Here is a 15,777-nt window from a genome sequence, read left to right on the forward strand (position 1 = left end):
GCCGGCTTCTGGTGGCCCACTATGTTCAGAGATGCTCACGCTTTCATATCTCGATGCAATTCATGCCAAAGGATGGGGAGTATAAGCAAAGAGAAACGAGATGCCTCAGAAACTACATCTTGGAAGTTGAAGTGTTTCGACTGCTGGGGGATCGATTTCATGGGACCCTTCCCAGTCTCTCACAAGAACGAGTACATCTTAGTTGCTGTGGACCTATGTCTCCTAATGGGTAGAAGCGATTGCTAGTCCAACCAACAATGATGCGAGTTGTAACCAAGATGTTCACCTCCATCATCTTTCCAAGATTTGGAGTGCCTAGAGTGGGTTATAAGCGATGGTGGAACTCACTTTATCAAGTTGTTCCAAGGATTGCCTGAGCACAGAATGGTGTCAAACACAAGGTTGCAACCGCCTATCATCCTCAAACAAGTGGTCAAGTGGAAGTTTCCAAAAGAGAATCAAGAACATCCTGCAGAAAACTGTCAACACCACCCGCAAGGACTGGTCCCTTAAGCTTGACGATGCTCTCTGGGCGTACAGAACAGCCTACAAGTCCCCTCTAGGGACCACTCCCTATCATCTGGTCTATGGCAAGGCGTGCCACCTACCTGTTGAGCTAGAGTACAAGGCCGCTTGGGCTGTCAAACTACTCAACTTCGACATCAAACCCGCCAAGGAGAGGCGAACCATTCAGATCCACGAGTTGGAGAGAGATCAGGCATCTGGCCTATGAGAGTTCTAAGATCTACAAAGAAAAGACCAAGGCGTTCATCAGGATTCATCAGCAGAAGCTTTGCTCCGAACGATCAGGCCCTACTCTTCAATTCACGGGTTTAAGCTGTTCCCTGGAAAGCTTAAGTCCAGATGGTCCGGACCTTTCACCATCAAGGAGGTTCGCCCTTACGGAGCTGTGTTTGTGTTGCTGGACACAAGAGGTGGAGAATTTGTTGTTAATGGTCAGCGTCTAAAGCCATATCTTGCTGACACAACAATTCACTGAAGGTCTAGATACCCTTAAGCGATCCCTCTCAAGCCTAATCGGCTCATTGAAGTCAAGTTAGTGGACAGAAAACAAGCGCTTTGGTGGGAGGCAAACCACTCGTGTGAGTGTAAATATTGTTTTCTTTTTGTCTTTATTCTTTCTAGGAACTAAACTTGCAGGTTGAAAAATCAAGAAATTCGAGATCACTCCAGGAGAACACTCCAGCGGTTGTTCCGCCGATTGTTCCAGGTAAGTGCTCGAACCAAAAAATAAAATAAAATAAAATAAAATAAAATAAAAAAAGAGAAGAGGAAGCGGTTTTGATGGACCTATTTAAGGCCCAACACTCCACTTCCCCACTTCATCTCTCTCGCCGCAAACCACCCCCTTAGAACCCTAAAATCGCGATCACTCATCTCTCTCTTTCTCATCGATTTTGGTTCTAACCTCCTGGGATTCTCTTGAGATTGGGTTGTTTTGCAGGAATCACCTCTCCAATAAAGGTAATCGGACAAGGACTCTCCTCCTTTAGCGCATGCAAATCGCGATTTGGGAGTGATTTCTTGGGCGTCTCTTTCCTTTATGCTTTGCGATTTCATCCTAGGTTGTAGCTCTTGATAGTATACTTGCTACTAGGATTGAACTCATGATTGATTTTCAATGGAAGAGGAACCGATTTGTTCTTGTGATTCTTGGCCTTTGCGATTTCTACTGTTGAGATTGAGGCTTGTGTAGGTTGTCTAGTAATCGATGGACTGGATAGAACAAGAATATTGGATTGTTCCATCGTTGCTAGAACAACCGACGAACTGTGCTGATGTTGGGTTTTGTTGTTGTTTTGCAGATGCCTACAAAGATGAGAAACGCTAGAACCGCCAAGAGCACAACTTCTCCACCCGTGAGAGCTCCACCTGGTTACCCATGGCCGAAAAGAAAGAGGCGCGAAATCGACCTCAATGATCGACCTCGATCTCCTTGACTACAATGCTGAGGGATGGGACAAGGAGGTCAGCTCGGTAATGAACCCCTAGGATGTTTCTCTGGATGGATATGGATAGATCCTTGCATAAACGAGTCAAGGACTCAAGCTTATCAAGGTGGTTGATCGAATGGTGACACAAGAGGCTATGGGAAGGCTTCTTGATACTCCTAGACAATAGATCGGATATTACACACCTTTCTAAGGTCCTTGGGCGTTGGATATTACACACCAACAGACTGGATACTACACACCAGACACTCTCTCACGACAAGGCAAGGGAGAAGAAAACTCAAAGGTTTTTAGATAAAAGAAGACTTGATAGATTACTAGGGTTGCAGCACACACATATATATAGTGAGAGACTTGGAACAGGCTCCAATCAACTCAAACTAAAAGCAACAGGCTCCTTTAGTTAATGTAGAAATAAAGACACAACATAGATAGAGTTTTCGAAATAAAAGACATAAATAATTAGAGAAATAAAACATAACATAAGGTTCTTCATGTGGTTGGTCCGAGAGCATTATCTAGGAGTTTTGAGCAGCAAGACTATGGCCTCGTTAAAAACCTATCTTTGCAAAACCCATTGGGGCAAAAACAAAGATAGGGAAAAAGAGCACACATAGCTTGCTAGCCTAGACAACGCTCAGCTTGATGGTGAGATAGCTTGGATGGTAACAAGTGCATCTTGAAGTATCAAGCTTCCTTCAAGACTTTCTTCATGCATTAAACACTTCTTGATTAATCCTCCAATAGCTTCCTTGAGTTTCTTAGCTTTGGATCGAGTTATGGGGCCATTGGAAATGACTAAGGCATCATCTTCTTTGGTTGCAACATCTTTAGACTTCCCATCTTCTTTAGCTAGCTGGAACTCTTCATCTTGATCAGCATGCTGGTCCATGATCATATCATCCCCTCCTTCTTGAAAAGGATTTGTCCTCAAATCGAACTCATCTGCAATAAAAGGGATTAAGTCAGAAACATTAAAACTATTGCTTACATCGTACTTCCCTTTGAGGTCAAGCTTGTAGGCATTGTTGCTGATCTTCTTTATGATCTCAAAAGGTCCATCAATCCTTGGCATTAGCTTGGACTTCCTTTCTTTTGGAAATCTCTCCTTCCTTAAGTGAACCCAAACCCGATCACCTACTTCAAAAACCATCTCACGCCTTCCTTTGTTGGCATGCTTAACATACTGCTTGTTTTCTCTTCAATATTAAGCCTAGCTTGCTCGTGGAGTTGTTTCACCATCTCTGCCTTTCTTTTGCCATCAAAACTGATCCTTTCACACTCAGGTAAAGGTATTAGATCCAAAGGAGAGGTGGGATTGAACCCATAAACAATTTCAAAAGGTGAAAACTTAGAAGCAGAATGCACAGCATGATTGTATGCAAATTCACAATGTGGCAAATGATCTTCCCAAGACTTCAGATTCTTTTTAATGAATGCACGTAAGAGAGTACCTAAAGTCCTATTAACTACTTCAGTTTGTCCATCAGTTTGCGGATGACAAGTAGTAGAGAACAACAGTTTTGTACCTAGTTTAGACCATAGAGTTTTCCAAAAATAACTAAGAAACTTAGTATCTCTATCAGAAACAATAGTCCTAGGCATGCCATGAATGCGCACAATCTCTTTAAAGAACAGGTTAGCAACATGCAATGCATCATCAGTTTTGTGACATGCTATGAAATGAGCCATTTTTGAGAATCTATCAACAACAACAAAGATAGAATCCTTTCCAGTTCTAGTTCTAGGCAATCCCACAATGAAATCCATAGAGATGTCATTCCAAGGATGATAAGGAATAGGGAGAGGGTATACAAACCATGGGACTGAACCTTAGACTTAGCTTGTTTACAAGTTGAACACCTCTCACAAATTCTTTCCACATCTCTTTTCATCCGAGGCCAAAAGAAGTGATCCTGCAAGGTTTTAAGAGTCTTTGTAACACCAAAGTGACCCATAAGGCTTCCTCCATGAGATTCCCTGACAAATAACTCTCTCAAAGAACAGTTAGGCACACACAAACGATTATCATAAAAAAGAAATCCATCATGCCTAAAGTAATGCCCAGCAGCAACCTTTTCACAAGAGTTATAAGCATCTTTAAGATCAGGATCAGTCTCATACATACCTTTAATCTGCTCAAAACCTAATAGCTTAGCATCAAGAGTGTTTAAGAGAGCATGCCTTCTTGATAGTGCATCAGCAACTATATTCTCCTTACCTTGTTTGTATTTGATCACATAAGGGAAGGTTTCAATGAATTCTACCCATATGGCGTGCCTCTTACTGAGCTTGTTCTGGCCTTTAAGGTACTTGAGAGACTCATGATCAGTGTGGATTACGAACTCTTTAGGCCATAGATAATGCTGCCAAGTCTGCAAGGCCCTCACCAAAGCATAGAGTTCCTTATCATAAGTTGCATAGTTGAGAGTGGCTCCTCCAAGCTTTTCACTAAAGTATGCAATAGGTCTTTTCTCCTGCATAAGAACAGCACCAATACCAATTCCTGAGGCATCACATTCAATCTCAAAAGTTTTATTAAAATCAGGAAGTATAAGAAGAGGGGCATTAGTAAGCTTCTCTTTAAGGCATTGGAATGCAGCTTCTTGTGTGTCTCCCCACTTGAAACCTATGTCTTTCTTGACAACCTCAGTCAAGGGAGCTGCTATAGTACTGAAATCCCTCACAAATCGCCTATAGAAGCCAGCAAGTCCATGGAAGCTCCTCACTTCACTCACTGTCTTAGGGATGGGCCATTCTCGTATAGCTTTCACCTTCTCTGGATTCACTTTCACTCCATCTGCACTCACAATAAAGCCTAGGAAGACCAAGTTATCCGTACAGAAAGTGCATTTATTAAGGTTAGCAAAAAGCTTCTCTTTTCTCAAAACATCAAGGACAGCCTTAAGATGACCTATATGCTCTTCTAGACTCTGGCTGTAAACTAGGATATCATCAAAGTAAACCACAACAAACAGTCCTATAAAAGACCTAAGAACATGGTTCATTGATCTCATGAAAGTACTAGGAGAATTGGTTAATCCAAAGGGCATAACTAACCACTCATACAACCCATGCTTAGTTTTAAAAGCAGTTTTCCACTCATCTCCCTCTTTCATCCTAATTTGATGATATCCACTCTTAAGATCTATCTTAGAAAAGATGCAAGAACCATGCAATTCATCAAGCATATCATCTAATCTAGGAATAGGGTGGCGATACTTCACTGTTATGTTGTTGATTGCTCTACAATCAACACACATGCGCCAGCTTCCATCTTTCTTAGGCACCAGGAGCACTGGAACAGCACAAGGACTCATGCTCTCACGGATGTGGCCTTTCTCCATCAGTTCCTCAACCTGCCTTTGTAGCTCCTTGGTCTCAATCGGGTTAGTTCTGTAGGCTGGTCTATTGGGAAGAGTAGAACCTGGTACAAAGTCTATCTGATGCTCGATCCCTCGTATAGGTGGTAAACCGGTGGGACTATCTTCTGGAAACATATCTTGATAATCCTGTAAAAGAGCTGACATCTCACTCGGATACACCGGTGTGCAATCAGTTAGACTAACAAGAGATTCTTTTAAAACAAATAAGAGAACTGATTGATTAGAGTAGAGAGATCTTTTGATGTCACCAGTTTTGGCATAGAAGTTGTGCTGCTTGCTCGGTTCTGGTTTAAGATCTATTTCTTTCTTTTTCTGAAGCTGTAGCTGATCTTGATGCACTTCTTTAGGAGTTAGAGGTACCAGTGTAGTCTTTTTCCCGTTGAACTCAAAGGTATGCTTGTTAGTAAAGCCATTGTGTGTAACTCTTCTATCAAACTGCCATGGTCTCCCAAGCAAGATATGACTGGCTTCCATTGGTATCACATCACATAGGATCTCATCTTCATATCTTCCAATGGATAAAGGAATTGACACCTGTGTGGATACCTTCATTTCCCCTTCTTCATTGAGCCATTGCAGTCGGTATGGTCTAGGATGTTTTTGAGTCTTCAAGCTAAGCTTCTTCACCATTGTCTCACTAGCAACATTAACACAGCTTCCACCATCAATTATCAGACTACAAACTTTTCCTTGTACCATACAACGAGTGTAGAACAGGTTTTCTTCTTTGCTCTGGCTCCTCGGTTTTGTTTTGCAAGCTGAGAGTCTTCCTTGCAACCAAAAGCCTACCATGAACTGGTTTCTCTTCATACTCTGCTTCTGAAGATTCTTGCTCAGTCTCCGGTCTTTCATCTTCAGATTTATACTCGCCATTCTCCAAGAGAACCATAACTCTCTTGTTGGTACACTCATTAGCATAGTGCCCTCGCCCTTGACACTTAAAGCACTTCAAATCTCTTGCACGCGAGCTGGTAGCCTCTGCTTTACCTTTATCCTCGCTGTAGATGCTACTAGGCTTAGACTCTTCCTTTGGCTGTGGCTTGCCCTCTTTCTGATAGCTTGGTTTGTCCTCCTTAGAAGTCTGGTATCTACTGGAACTATAGCTGCCACGCGCATGGCTCCTTCTCTTAACTTGTTGCTCTACCAAGATAGCTTTGTGTAGCATCTCCTCTATCTCCAAGTAGTGCTGCATCTCTACCCTGTCTTGTATCTCACGGTTGAGCCCACCAAGAAACCGTGCCATGGTAGCTTCACTATCTTCGGAAACCTTAGCTCTCAACATAAGCAACTCCATCTCTTGATAGTATTCCTCCACAGACTTGGAACCTTGGGTAAGAAGCCTCAGCTTTTGGTGAAGATCACGGTGATAGTGGCTGGGAACAAACCTCCTACGCATCAAAGACTTCATCTCAGCCCATGTCTCAATAGGAAACTCCCCATTGCGCCTTTTTTTTGTAACCAACTGATCCCACCAACTCAATGCATAGTCATTGAACTCAGTAGCAGCAACTTGAACCTTTTTAATCTCAGAGTAGTGTTGACAATTGAAGACAAGTTCTATCTTCTTCTCCCACTCAAGATATGCGTCCGGATCAGCCTTTCCATGGAAAGGAGGGATCTTAAGCTTCAATCCTGATAGCTCATTGCGCCTATGCCTTCTGCCCTCATGATCATGTCGCGATCTCCTACTGCTGTATCTTGATCCAGAGCTATGGCTACTTTTCTCATAGAAGTTATCAGTCTCTTCTGATCCAGCATGCTCACGGCGACCATGCCTATTGATCATTGGCTCACGTCTCTGCTCAGCATTTTGGTCTTGTCTATCAGATAGCCTTTGGTCGAGTTTATCCTCCAACAACTTCTCCATGGCTGCAAGGATATCTTTGGTGATTGCTTCTTGTAATAGCTTGTTTCTCCTCATAAGAGTTGCCTCATCATCCTCGGATCCCATTGCTTCCTGATTCACAAAAGGTTTGAACAAGTAAGTAGTTCAAAGAAATCAAAACACAAAAGAATCAAATAAGGAAACAAGAAAAAATTTAAAACAAGGCGGCAAAGGATACTTGATCAATACGCAACGATTTGAATTCCTTTTCAGTTTCGAAAATAACAACACAGATCAGATTCTAACAGACGACGAAATGAGATGAAACAGATAAGGATCTATTACTTCTAACAACAGATCGAGACTCACAAACACAAAGAACTTTCGGAATTTTGAAAACTCGAAACAAGATCGATGAGAAGTTGAAAATTTCTTAATGAAAACTTGATTGAAACTCTTAGATCTATCAATGGTGATCACGAAAACAATAGATCTATCAGTTATAATGATGAAAAGAAGCAGATCTAGTGAACAACAACACAAGAACACAGATCTTATCAATGATATGAATGGTGATGAACAGATCGGATGAAAATGATAAGAGAAATCAAAACTCCCCTTCCAGAGTGCTCTGATACCACTTAATGAACCCCTAGGATGTTTCTCTGGATGGATATGGATAGATCCTTGCATAAACGAGTCAAGGACTCAAGCTTATCAAGGTGGTGGATCGAATGGTGACACAAGAGGCTATGGGAAGGCTTCTTGATACTCCTAGACAATAGGTCGGATATTACACACCTTTCTAAGGTCCTTGGGCGTTGGATATTACACACCAACAGACTGGATACTACACACCAGACACTCTCTCACGACAAGGCAAGGGAGAAGAAAACTCAAAGGTTTTTAGATAAAAGAAGACTTGATAGATTACTAGGGTTGCGGCACACACATATATATAGTGAGAGACTTGGAACAGGCTCCAATCAACTCAAACCAAAAGGAACAGGCTCCTTTAGTTAATGTAGAAATAAAGACACAACATAGATAGAGGTTTCGAAATAAAAGACATAAATAATTAGAGAAATAAAACATAACATAAGGTTCTTCATGTGGTTGGTCCGAGAGCATTATCTAGGAGTTTTGAGCAGCAAGACTATGGCCTCGTTAAAAACCCATCTTTGCAAAACCCATTGGGACAAAAACAAAGATAGGGAAAAAGAGCACACATAGCTTGCTAGCCTAGACAACGCTCAGCTTGATGGTGAGATAGCTTGGATGGTAACAAGTGCATCTTGAAGTATCAAGCTTCCTTCAAGACTTTCTTCATGCATTAAACACTTCTTGATTAATCCTCCAATAGCTTCCTTGAGTTTCTTAGCTTTGGATCGAGTTATGGGGCCATTGGAAATGACTAAGGCATCATCTTCTTTGGTTGCAACATCTTTAGACTTCCCATCTTCTTTAGCTAGCTGGAACTCTTCATCTTGATCAGCATGCTGGTCCATGATCATATCAAGCGGGGAAATAAAACCGGCTCCTTCAAGCGGAGATCTTACCCACGCGGTTCGCTCACCAGGATACTCTAGGCGACCTCGGCCTTGACACAGAGGTGTTCGATACGATGCAGGCTATGGGAATCATGCCTATCTGTTTCCAAGCCCAGGTCTTGTACCCGGATTTGGTTAGGCAAGTGCTCGCGACGTGCCAGATCACTTATCTGAACCCCAATGAGCCTACATACGAGAACTGCTTCTTCTCCTTCATGGCCGATGGCAAGTTCTGCTCCATCTCCCTTCACGATCTGAACGAGCTACTCGAGATCGCAGACACGCCAAGGGGAGTTTCAGTGGAGAAGAAGTTCAAGCCGGCTGACACCTTCTGGGACCTCATTGCATCTGGCAAGTTCACCTCTCGCAAGGCCTACAATCGCAGATCCGGAACCCTGCTATCCAGATCATTGCCAAGATCGAGTCAGTCAAAAATATTGTGGGAATCAGGACCTTATTTTGTGATGCTCTTTAACCACCTCGTGCTTTTAACCTTCTTATTCACTGACCTTAGCAGTGATGAAAGACCCACACATGGACCTGGAACACCCTGACTTATCTCATTTGACACTCCAGAAGTTCTATACCGATCAGGTTACACTGGGCAGACTTAACTCCACTTTATCTGAACCTAATCTGGACTCTAATTCTTCTTGTCATGGTCACTAGATCAGGGTAGAATGAGAACTACACTCAGGACTTCTTATCCGATTTTTATCCCTCTTGCTGTTCCTGAGTGGCTAGCTCATCTTTAGCTAGTTCCCACCTTGAACCCTGACCTTTTATTCCACCCTCATGCATTTGCTTTTCTAGTACTTTATGTGCAGATATGTGCAAAAAGGTCGGAGAGGAAAGGATCGACGCAGTTCTTACTCATCAATGCTCACACAGTGGAAGCAGGCAGAACAACCGGAGCGCTTGTTCCGGCACGAAGAGAGAACCGAGGTGCCTGTTCCGATACCATAGAGAACAACGAAGAAGTAAGTGGCTAGAACAGAGCAGAATGAATCACCAGTGGCATCATGTACATCACTTGTTACCTCCTTGCTCGTCACCCCAGCATTTTGTATTTCGGTATATATATATATATGTAAAAAAAAAAAAATTTGATTTTGCTTTGATTTACTGGTGACGAGAAGGGGAAGAATCTATGATGCATGCCACTGGGAAGTTGAGAAGGTAATGATGGTTTCAGTGAAGTGTTCTGAAGGGGAAGTTGAATCACGCAGAGTAGTCCTATGATCGATCTATCGGAGAGCAGTCCGATTAGCAGAGATGAGTAAGGACTGTGGACCTCAATGGAGCCGTCCTCTCACGACCATTTTGTGCGATATCCTGCACCCGCTCTTGGTAAACCCTAAACACTCTTGAACTCCACCATAAAAGTTAGCCTGTTCTATACCTAGCCGTTCTCTCTGAGTAGAGCCTGTGACAAGAAGCTCACGCTGATCTTAATTGAACATAAGGAGTTTTGTCTCGAAAGTGTTGCCTTTTCAGGTTGAGATGTAGAGTAAGGAGCCGATCTTCGAACAGCGATCAGGGGGTTCTCAGTAAGTGTGTGTGGTCCTAATCTACAGCTTGTATGGTTCAGAGATTTGTGGTAAGAGTATGGTTGCTGAGAAAAAGCGAGTTCCCACGCTTTCAAACCTTTCTTGGTACTTGCCTTGTTCGAGGACAAACAAGGATCTAAGTCTGGGGGAATTGATATATGGTGTTTTTCACATCATTGTATATATGTTTTCATTTGTTTCAAGTCACTAATTCGTGTCAGTCTAGTCCTTTTTGACCTTTTACAGGTCTGCAGTTAGTAGAAGGAAGAAGAGAAGGTGCCTGATGAAAAGAAGTCCCTTTGGAGCATTCCTGCGGAGAACACTCGAGAGAACAGTTCTCTCGCAAGCGGAACAAGCAGACGGAGTGATCCGGAGATTGTTCCAGACGAATATGGAAACTCCTATTTCGGGAATTAAAGCCCTGTTGCCCTAATCTCTTTTCTTCTGATTGGCGCCTCCATATAAAAACGCCATCTATCCATTTTCTATTTTTTTGACGCTAGTTTTTGCAAAAGACAAGTTTCATACTTTTGGATTCAAGCTTTTGTAAGGGCGACGGCTCACATCTTCATTCGAAGAACAACCTGAACCCTAGTTTATTTCTTCTTAATCTGATCATGAGTATTTCAGTTTCATCTGTTGTTCTTCTCTGCATCATGATTGAGTAGTCGACTGTTGATCTAGGGTGATAGAGTGCATTCGCGACTGAGCATAGATAGGTTATCATTTAGTAAATCTTCATTCATTCATTGTTTCATGCCTGCGTTAAACTGATCATCTAGCGTTTGATCCCAAGTAAATCTGTGCATCAAAAGTGTAATAGGTTGCTAGATCCTGTATGAATGAGCACTGCATCCTTAGCCACACGAAAGTAGATGTTAAGGTGCATTGTGAACAAATCGGAGTCATTCATTAAGGTTCACCATCAGATCTCAGACCAAGCGACATCTTAGGAGCTGGGTCTGATCGGTAAAAGGATCAACTACACGACAGTGTGTTGTTCTAGCTTGTTCTCCGAGTTCTAGATAGAACTGCATCGAACCTGAATAGTTGCTCGGTCATGATTGAGATCACTCGCATTCATCCTAGATTAACTCCTTTTAACTTGAATTCATCGCTTGTGCTTTTTACTTGTTCTCTACGTCACCTTTTCAAACCAAATCTTTATCTTCTTCTTAGCTTGATTTCGGAACTCATAGAACTAGAGTGTAGACTGGTCCTCTGGATTTGAATCTCAATTACTAAAATTGCGACTGTTAATTTGGCAGTAGCAAGGATTCATTTTTAGTGTATCAAGGAAGAAGATATCCCACCTTCTATTCAGATGATTCCAGATTAGCCTGTTCGGATATATGCCATTATCTTCATGATTCTTATCAAACCAGGATGAACCACGATCTAAGAAGCTTTATTTGGAACCACGATTCAGTGGAAAATTACCAGGAAGTTAAATAAATCTCATAGGAGTTGTGAGTAAGAAGATATCCTACTTTCTATCCAGATGATTCAAGATTAGCCTGTTCGGACATATGGCAATATCTTCATGATTCTTATCAAACCAGGATGAACCACGATCTAAGAAGCTTTATTTGGAACCACTAATCAGTGGAGAATAACCAGGAAGTTGAATAAATCCCATAGGAGTTGTGAGTAAGAAGATATCCCACTTTCTATCCAGATGATTCTTATCAAACCAGGATGAACCACGATCTAAGAAGCTTTATTTGGAACCACTAATCAGTGGAGAATAACCAGGAAGTGGAATAAATCTCATAGGAGTTGTTAGTTGTGAGTAAGAAGATATCCAACTTTCTATCCAGATGATTCCAGATTAGCCTGTTCAGACATATGACAATATCTTCATGATTCTTATCAAACCAGGATGAACCACGATCTAAGAAGCTTTATTGGAACCACTAATCAGTGGAGAATAACCAGGAAGTTGAATAAATCTCATAGGAGTTGTGAGTAAGAAGATATCCCACTTTCTATCGAGACTATTCCAGATTAGCATGTTCGGACGTATGGCAATATCTTCATGATTCTTATCAAACCAGGATGAACCACGATCTAAGAAGCTTTATTTAGAACCACTAATCAGTGGAGAATAACCAGGAAGTTGAATAAATATCATAAGTGTTGTGAGCAAGAAGATATCCAACCTTCTATCTAGATGATTCCAGATTAGCCTGTTAGGACATATGCCATTATCTTCATGATTCTTATCAAACCATGATGAACCACGATCTAAGAAGCTTTATTTGGAACCACTAATCAGTGGAGAATAACCAGGAAGTTAAATAAATCTCATAAGTGTTCTGAGCAAGAAGATATCCCACCTTCTATCCAGAAGATTCCAGATTAGCCTGTTCGGACATATGCCATTATCTTCATGGTTCTTATCAAACCAGGATGAACCACAATCTAAGAAGCTTTATTTGGAACCACTAATCAGTGGAGAATAACCAGGAAGTTGAATAAATCTCATAGGAGTTGTGAGTAAGAAGATATCCCACTTTTTATCCAGATGATTCCAGATTAGCCTGTTCGAAAGTATGGCAATATCTTCATGATTCTTATCAAACCAGGATGAACCACGACCTAAGAAGCTTTATTTGGAACCACTAATCAGTGGAGAATAACCAGCAAGTTGAATAAATCTCATAGGAGTTGTGAGTAAGAAGATTTTCCACTTTCTATCCAGATGATTTCAGATTAGCCTGTTCGGACATATGGCAATATCTGTTGAACTGAAGAAAAGAAAAGAGCTTGGTCATAAATAGGGCAAGCACTAGAAGATGTTCAGAAGAGTTCAACTAAGCTTTAGGAGTATCCTGAAGCTCTTATCTTGAGAAGTTAAGTCCATAAAGGGCTTAGACTGATCATAAGAAAAGGTTGGAGCAGTAAAGGAGAAGATGGTACAATGTGCAAAGATAGGGCACAAGAGTGTACGGACAAGACCTAATCCGTACAGAACTTGGTATTGACTTGGAACACAAGGCATGAAGAAGGAGTGTTGGTGCAAAGTGTGGGCGATGGCTAATTGATCTCTTATGACCGTTAGAGAATATGGAAGAAGAGGGAATATACCTTAAGGATCAGTGTAGCAAAGAGACAGGCTGGAAAGGGAAAGTAGCTTTACCTTTACAGCCCTTTGCTTTACACAGATTCATCTCAGCCTCTTATTCAAATGGAGCACATCCAAGCAATACATTTGAATCAATACTCGCCAGCTACTTGACCAAGATCACAACCATCCGATTTAAATCATCTGATCTCTACTGTCCATTCCTTATCTTTAGTCTTAGGGTTTTCTGATTTATTTGTCTTGTATTTTTTTTTGTGACACTATTTGTCTTGTATTTAAGCTCATTGTAAGCGACATTGTCTTGTAAGCTGAGAGAGTCTCTCTTCTTCAATACACTTTGGTTACTCTTATTCTCTGGTTACTCAATCTCTAAACACTCATAAACTCTCATACAATCTCTTAATCTCTCTCGCCATCACTAATCTTTCATCTAAACTCTTAAACTTTTCTAATATATTCATTCATCACTCAAACATCTACTCTATATAAAAATAATATGGTATCAGAGCCAGGTTCCTCAAAGTTCTGGTGATTTATTCCGCAAGAACACAAGCTCAAGTTCTTATCTCTATCCTCTCCTAAAGATTCAAGTTCATCCGTTGGTTATCTCCTGAAGTTACAAGCTTGAAGAAAGTCATTTGCTTTTGCGGATTCAAGATGGTGTTATCAAAAGCTATTATCTGTCCAGTTACTCTTCAAGGCTGTAACTACCCTCTCTGGTCTCGATTGATGAAGACAGCTCTTGTTGGGAAAGAGCTATGGAACCACTGCATCTCAGATGGTCCAAACATCTCCAAAGCTGCCGCCTTTGAAGCTGATGATGAAGAAGCAAGTTCAAGACTAGCCATTGATGAATCGTGGAAACAAGAAGACCTGCTGGTGTTGTCTAGTCTTGAGCTCAACCTGGAGTCATCCATTCGTGAAGCACACTCATACTGTGAGAGTGCTAAGGAGCTGTGGAACACTCTCAAGATGATCTATGAGAGCCGGTGTGACCTCTACAGGGTCTTTGAGCTTAAGAAAGCTATTAACGAGCTGTCTCAAGAAGAAAGTGAGTTCATTGAACATCTAAGGAAGTTCAGATCACTAACTACAGAGCTAGAGAGGCTTAGACCTCAATCTATTGATCCGGAGGTGCAAAATGAAAGAAGGGAACAAGATAGAGTGATTGATTTTCTGTTAACCCTCAAGCCGGTTTACAACAATCTCATCATGCATATCTTGAAGTCTGATGAACTCCCATTACTTGAACAAGTGTGTGCACAAGTCCAAAAGGAGGAGTGCTCATTGGGATTGTGTGAAACAAAGGAAACATTATCCTTTGCGGTTCATACTGGAGGGAGTTCTCACAAAGGAAAAGCGATTCAAAAGGAGGAGAATAGGAAGATCGTGAAGTGTGATCACTGCAAGAAGGAAGGACACCTCAAGGAGAGCTGTTGGATGTTGAATCCAAAACTCAAACCTGCCAAGTTCAAGTGAGCAGGAGCCATGGAGGTTCAAGAGATCAGCTCGGATCTCTTGGTTGTGAGCAAACCTCTTTCCCTTAATAAGAGCTTGTGTATTTATTTTTAGTGCTTTGAGTGGTGTCTAGAAGTCCCAAGGGTCTCATGTTTAAGTTATTGCATTGCTTTGGGTACTGCCATAGCTGGAAATCATCATAGGTGTGTTGCAAAATTGAGAAAATGTCTCTGATGCTTACACCATGATGGATAAAGGTGTGTGCATACTTAAACATGTCTCATATAGTCTAAGGTTCATCCTGTTGCATTTGTGTGTTTAATGCATTTTTTTAAATTCCAGTTGTAGTGGCTTGCAGCATATAGAAATTGTCTAGGTTGCTTGCATCTTTGGATTGCTTGGAACTGTGAGCATAGTCTCCAGTATTTCTCGGTTGAACCTATTGCATTCATATAGAATTGTTAAGTTGAAGCATGCATTGTTTGTGCATTGAAAAAGTGCCTTTGTCTGTAAACAAAGGTGTGTGTGCCTAGAAATGTCAGTGTATAGCTATAAGCTTGCATTGCATTTTATATGGCTGAAAATGCAGTTTAATCTTGTTGTGTTTCAAGGTTGGTGCATTGGGACATTGGTGATCAAACAAGATGTTAAAATCTTGGTTTGGTCCCAATGAGAAGATCTGATCTTGCATTGAGTTGTGGTGATGTTAGGTACACAGGGAAGTGATGCCGGAGCATACCAATAACCAAGAGTGTAGTGGTCATGATCTAGTGCCACTGCATAATATCATGAGGACATGTATTGTGTATCAAGATAGTTATGCAGTTGGGGATGTCTTGTGACGACTCTCTATGGTGATTCAAACACCCTAGTTCCTGATATAAGGAGGAGAGCTCACAAGACTGGGAGATCACCACAGAAAGTCTGTTGAGACTGGTGATTCCTTG

At 41.5% G+C, this 15,777-nt stretch overlaps 1 protein-coding gene across 1 annotated transcript; it reads right to left on the bottom strand.

Moving 5' to 3' along the window:
• Positions 1 to 2,643: 2,643 nt before the first annotated feature.
• Positions 2,644 to 8,692, bottom strand: LOC130503862 (uncharacterized; the record flags this gene model as incomplete). Its single annotated transcript, XM_056998422.1, is given in 8 exon segments — positions 2,644 to 3,113; positions 3,254 to 3,787; positions 3,790 to 4,025; positions 4,158 to 4,791; positions 5,239 to 5,485; positions 5,783 to 6,082; positions 6,084 to 7,316; positions 8,471 to 8,692. Coding segments are annotated over 8 exon segments (3,876 nt in total), but the record flags the coding sequence as incomplete, so codon positions are not given.
• Positions 8,693 to 15,777: the final 7,085 nt, after the last annotated feature.

Source organism: Raphanus sativus, unplaced genomic scaffold (assembly GCF_000801105.2).
Source record: "Raphanus sativus cultivar WK10039 unplaced genomic scaffold, ASM80110v3 Scaffold1187, whole genome shotgun sequence".
Lineage (NCBI taxonomy): Eukaryota > Viridiplantae > Streptophyta > Magnoliopsida > Brassicales > Brassicaceae > Raphanus > Raphanus sativus.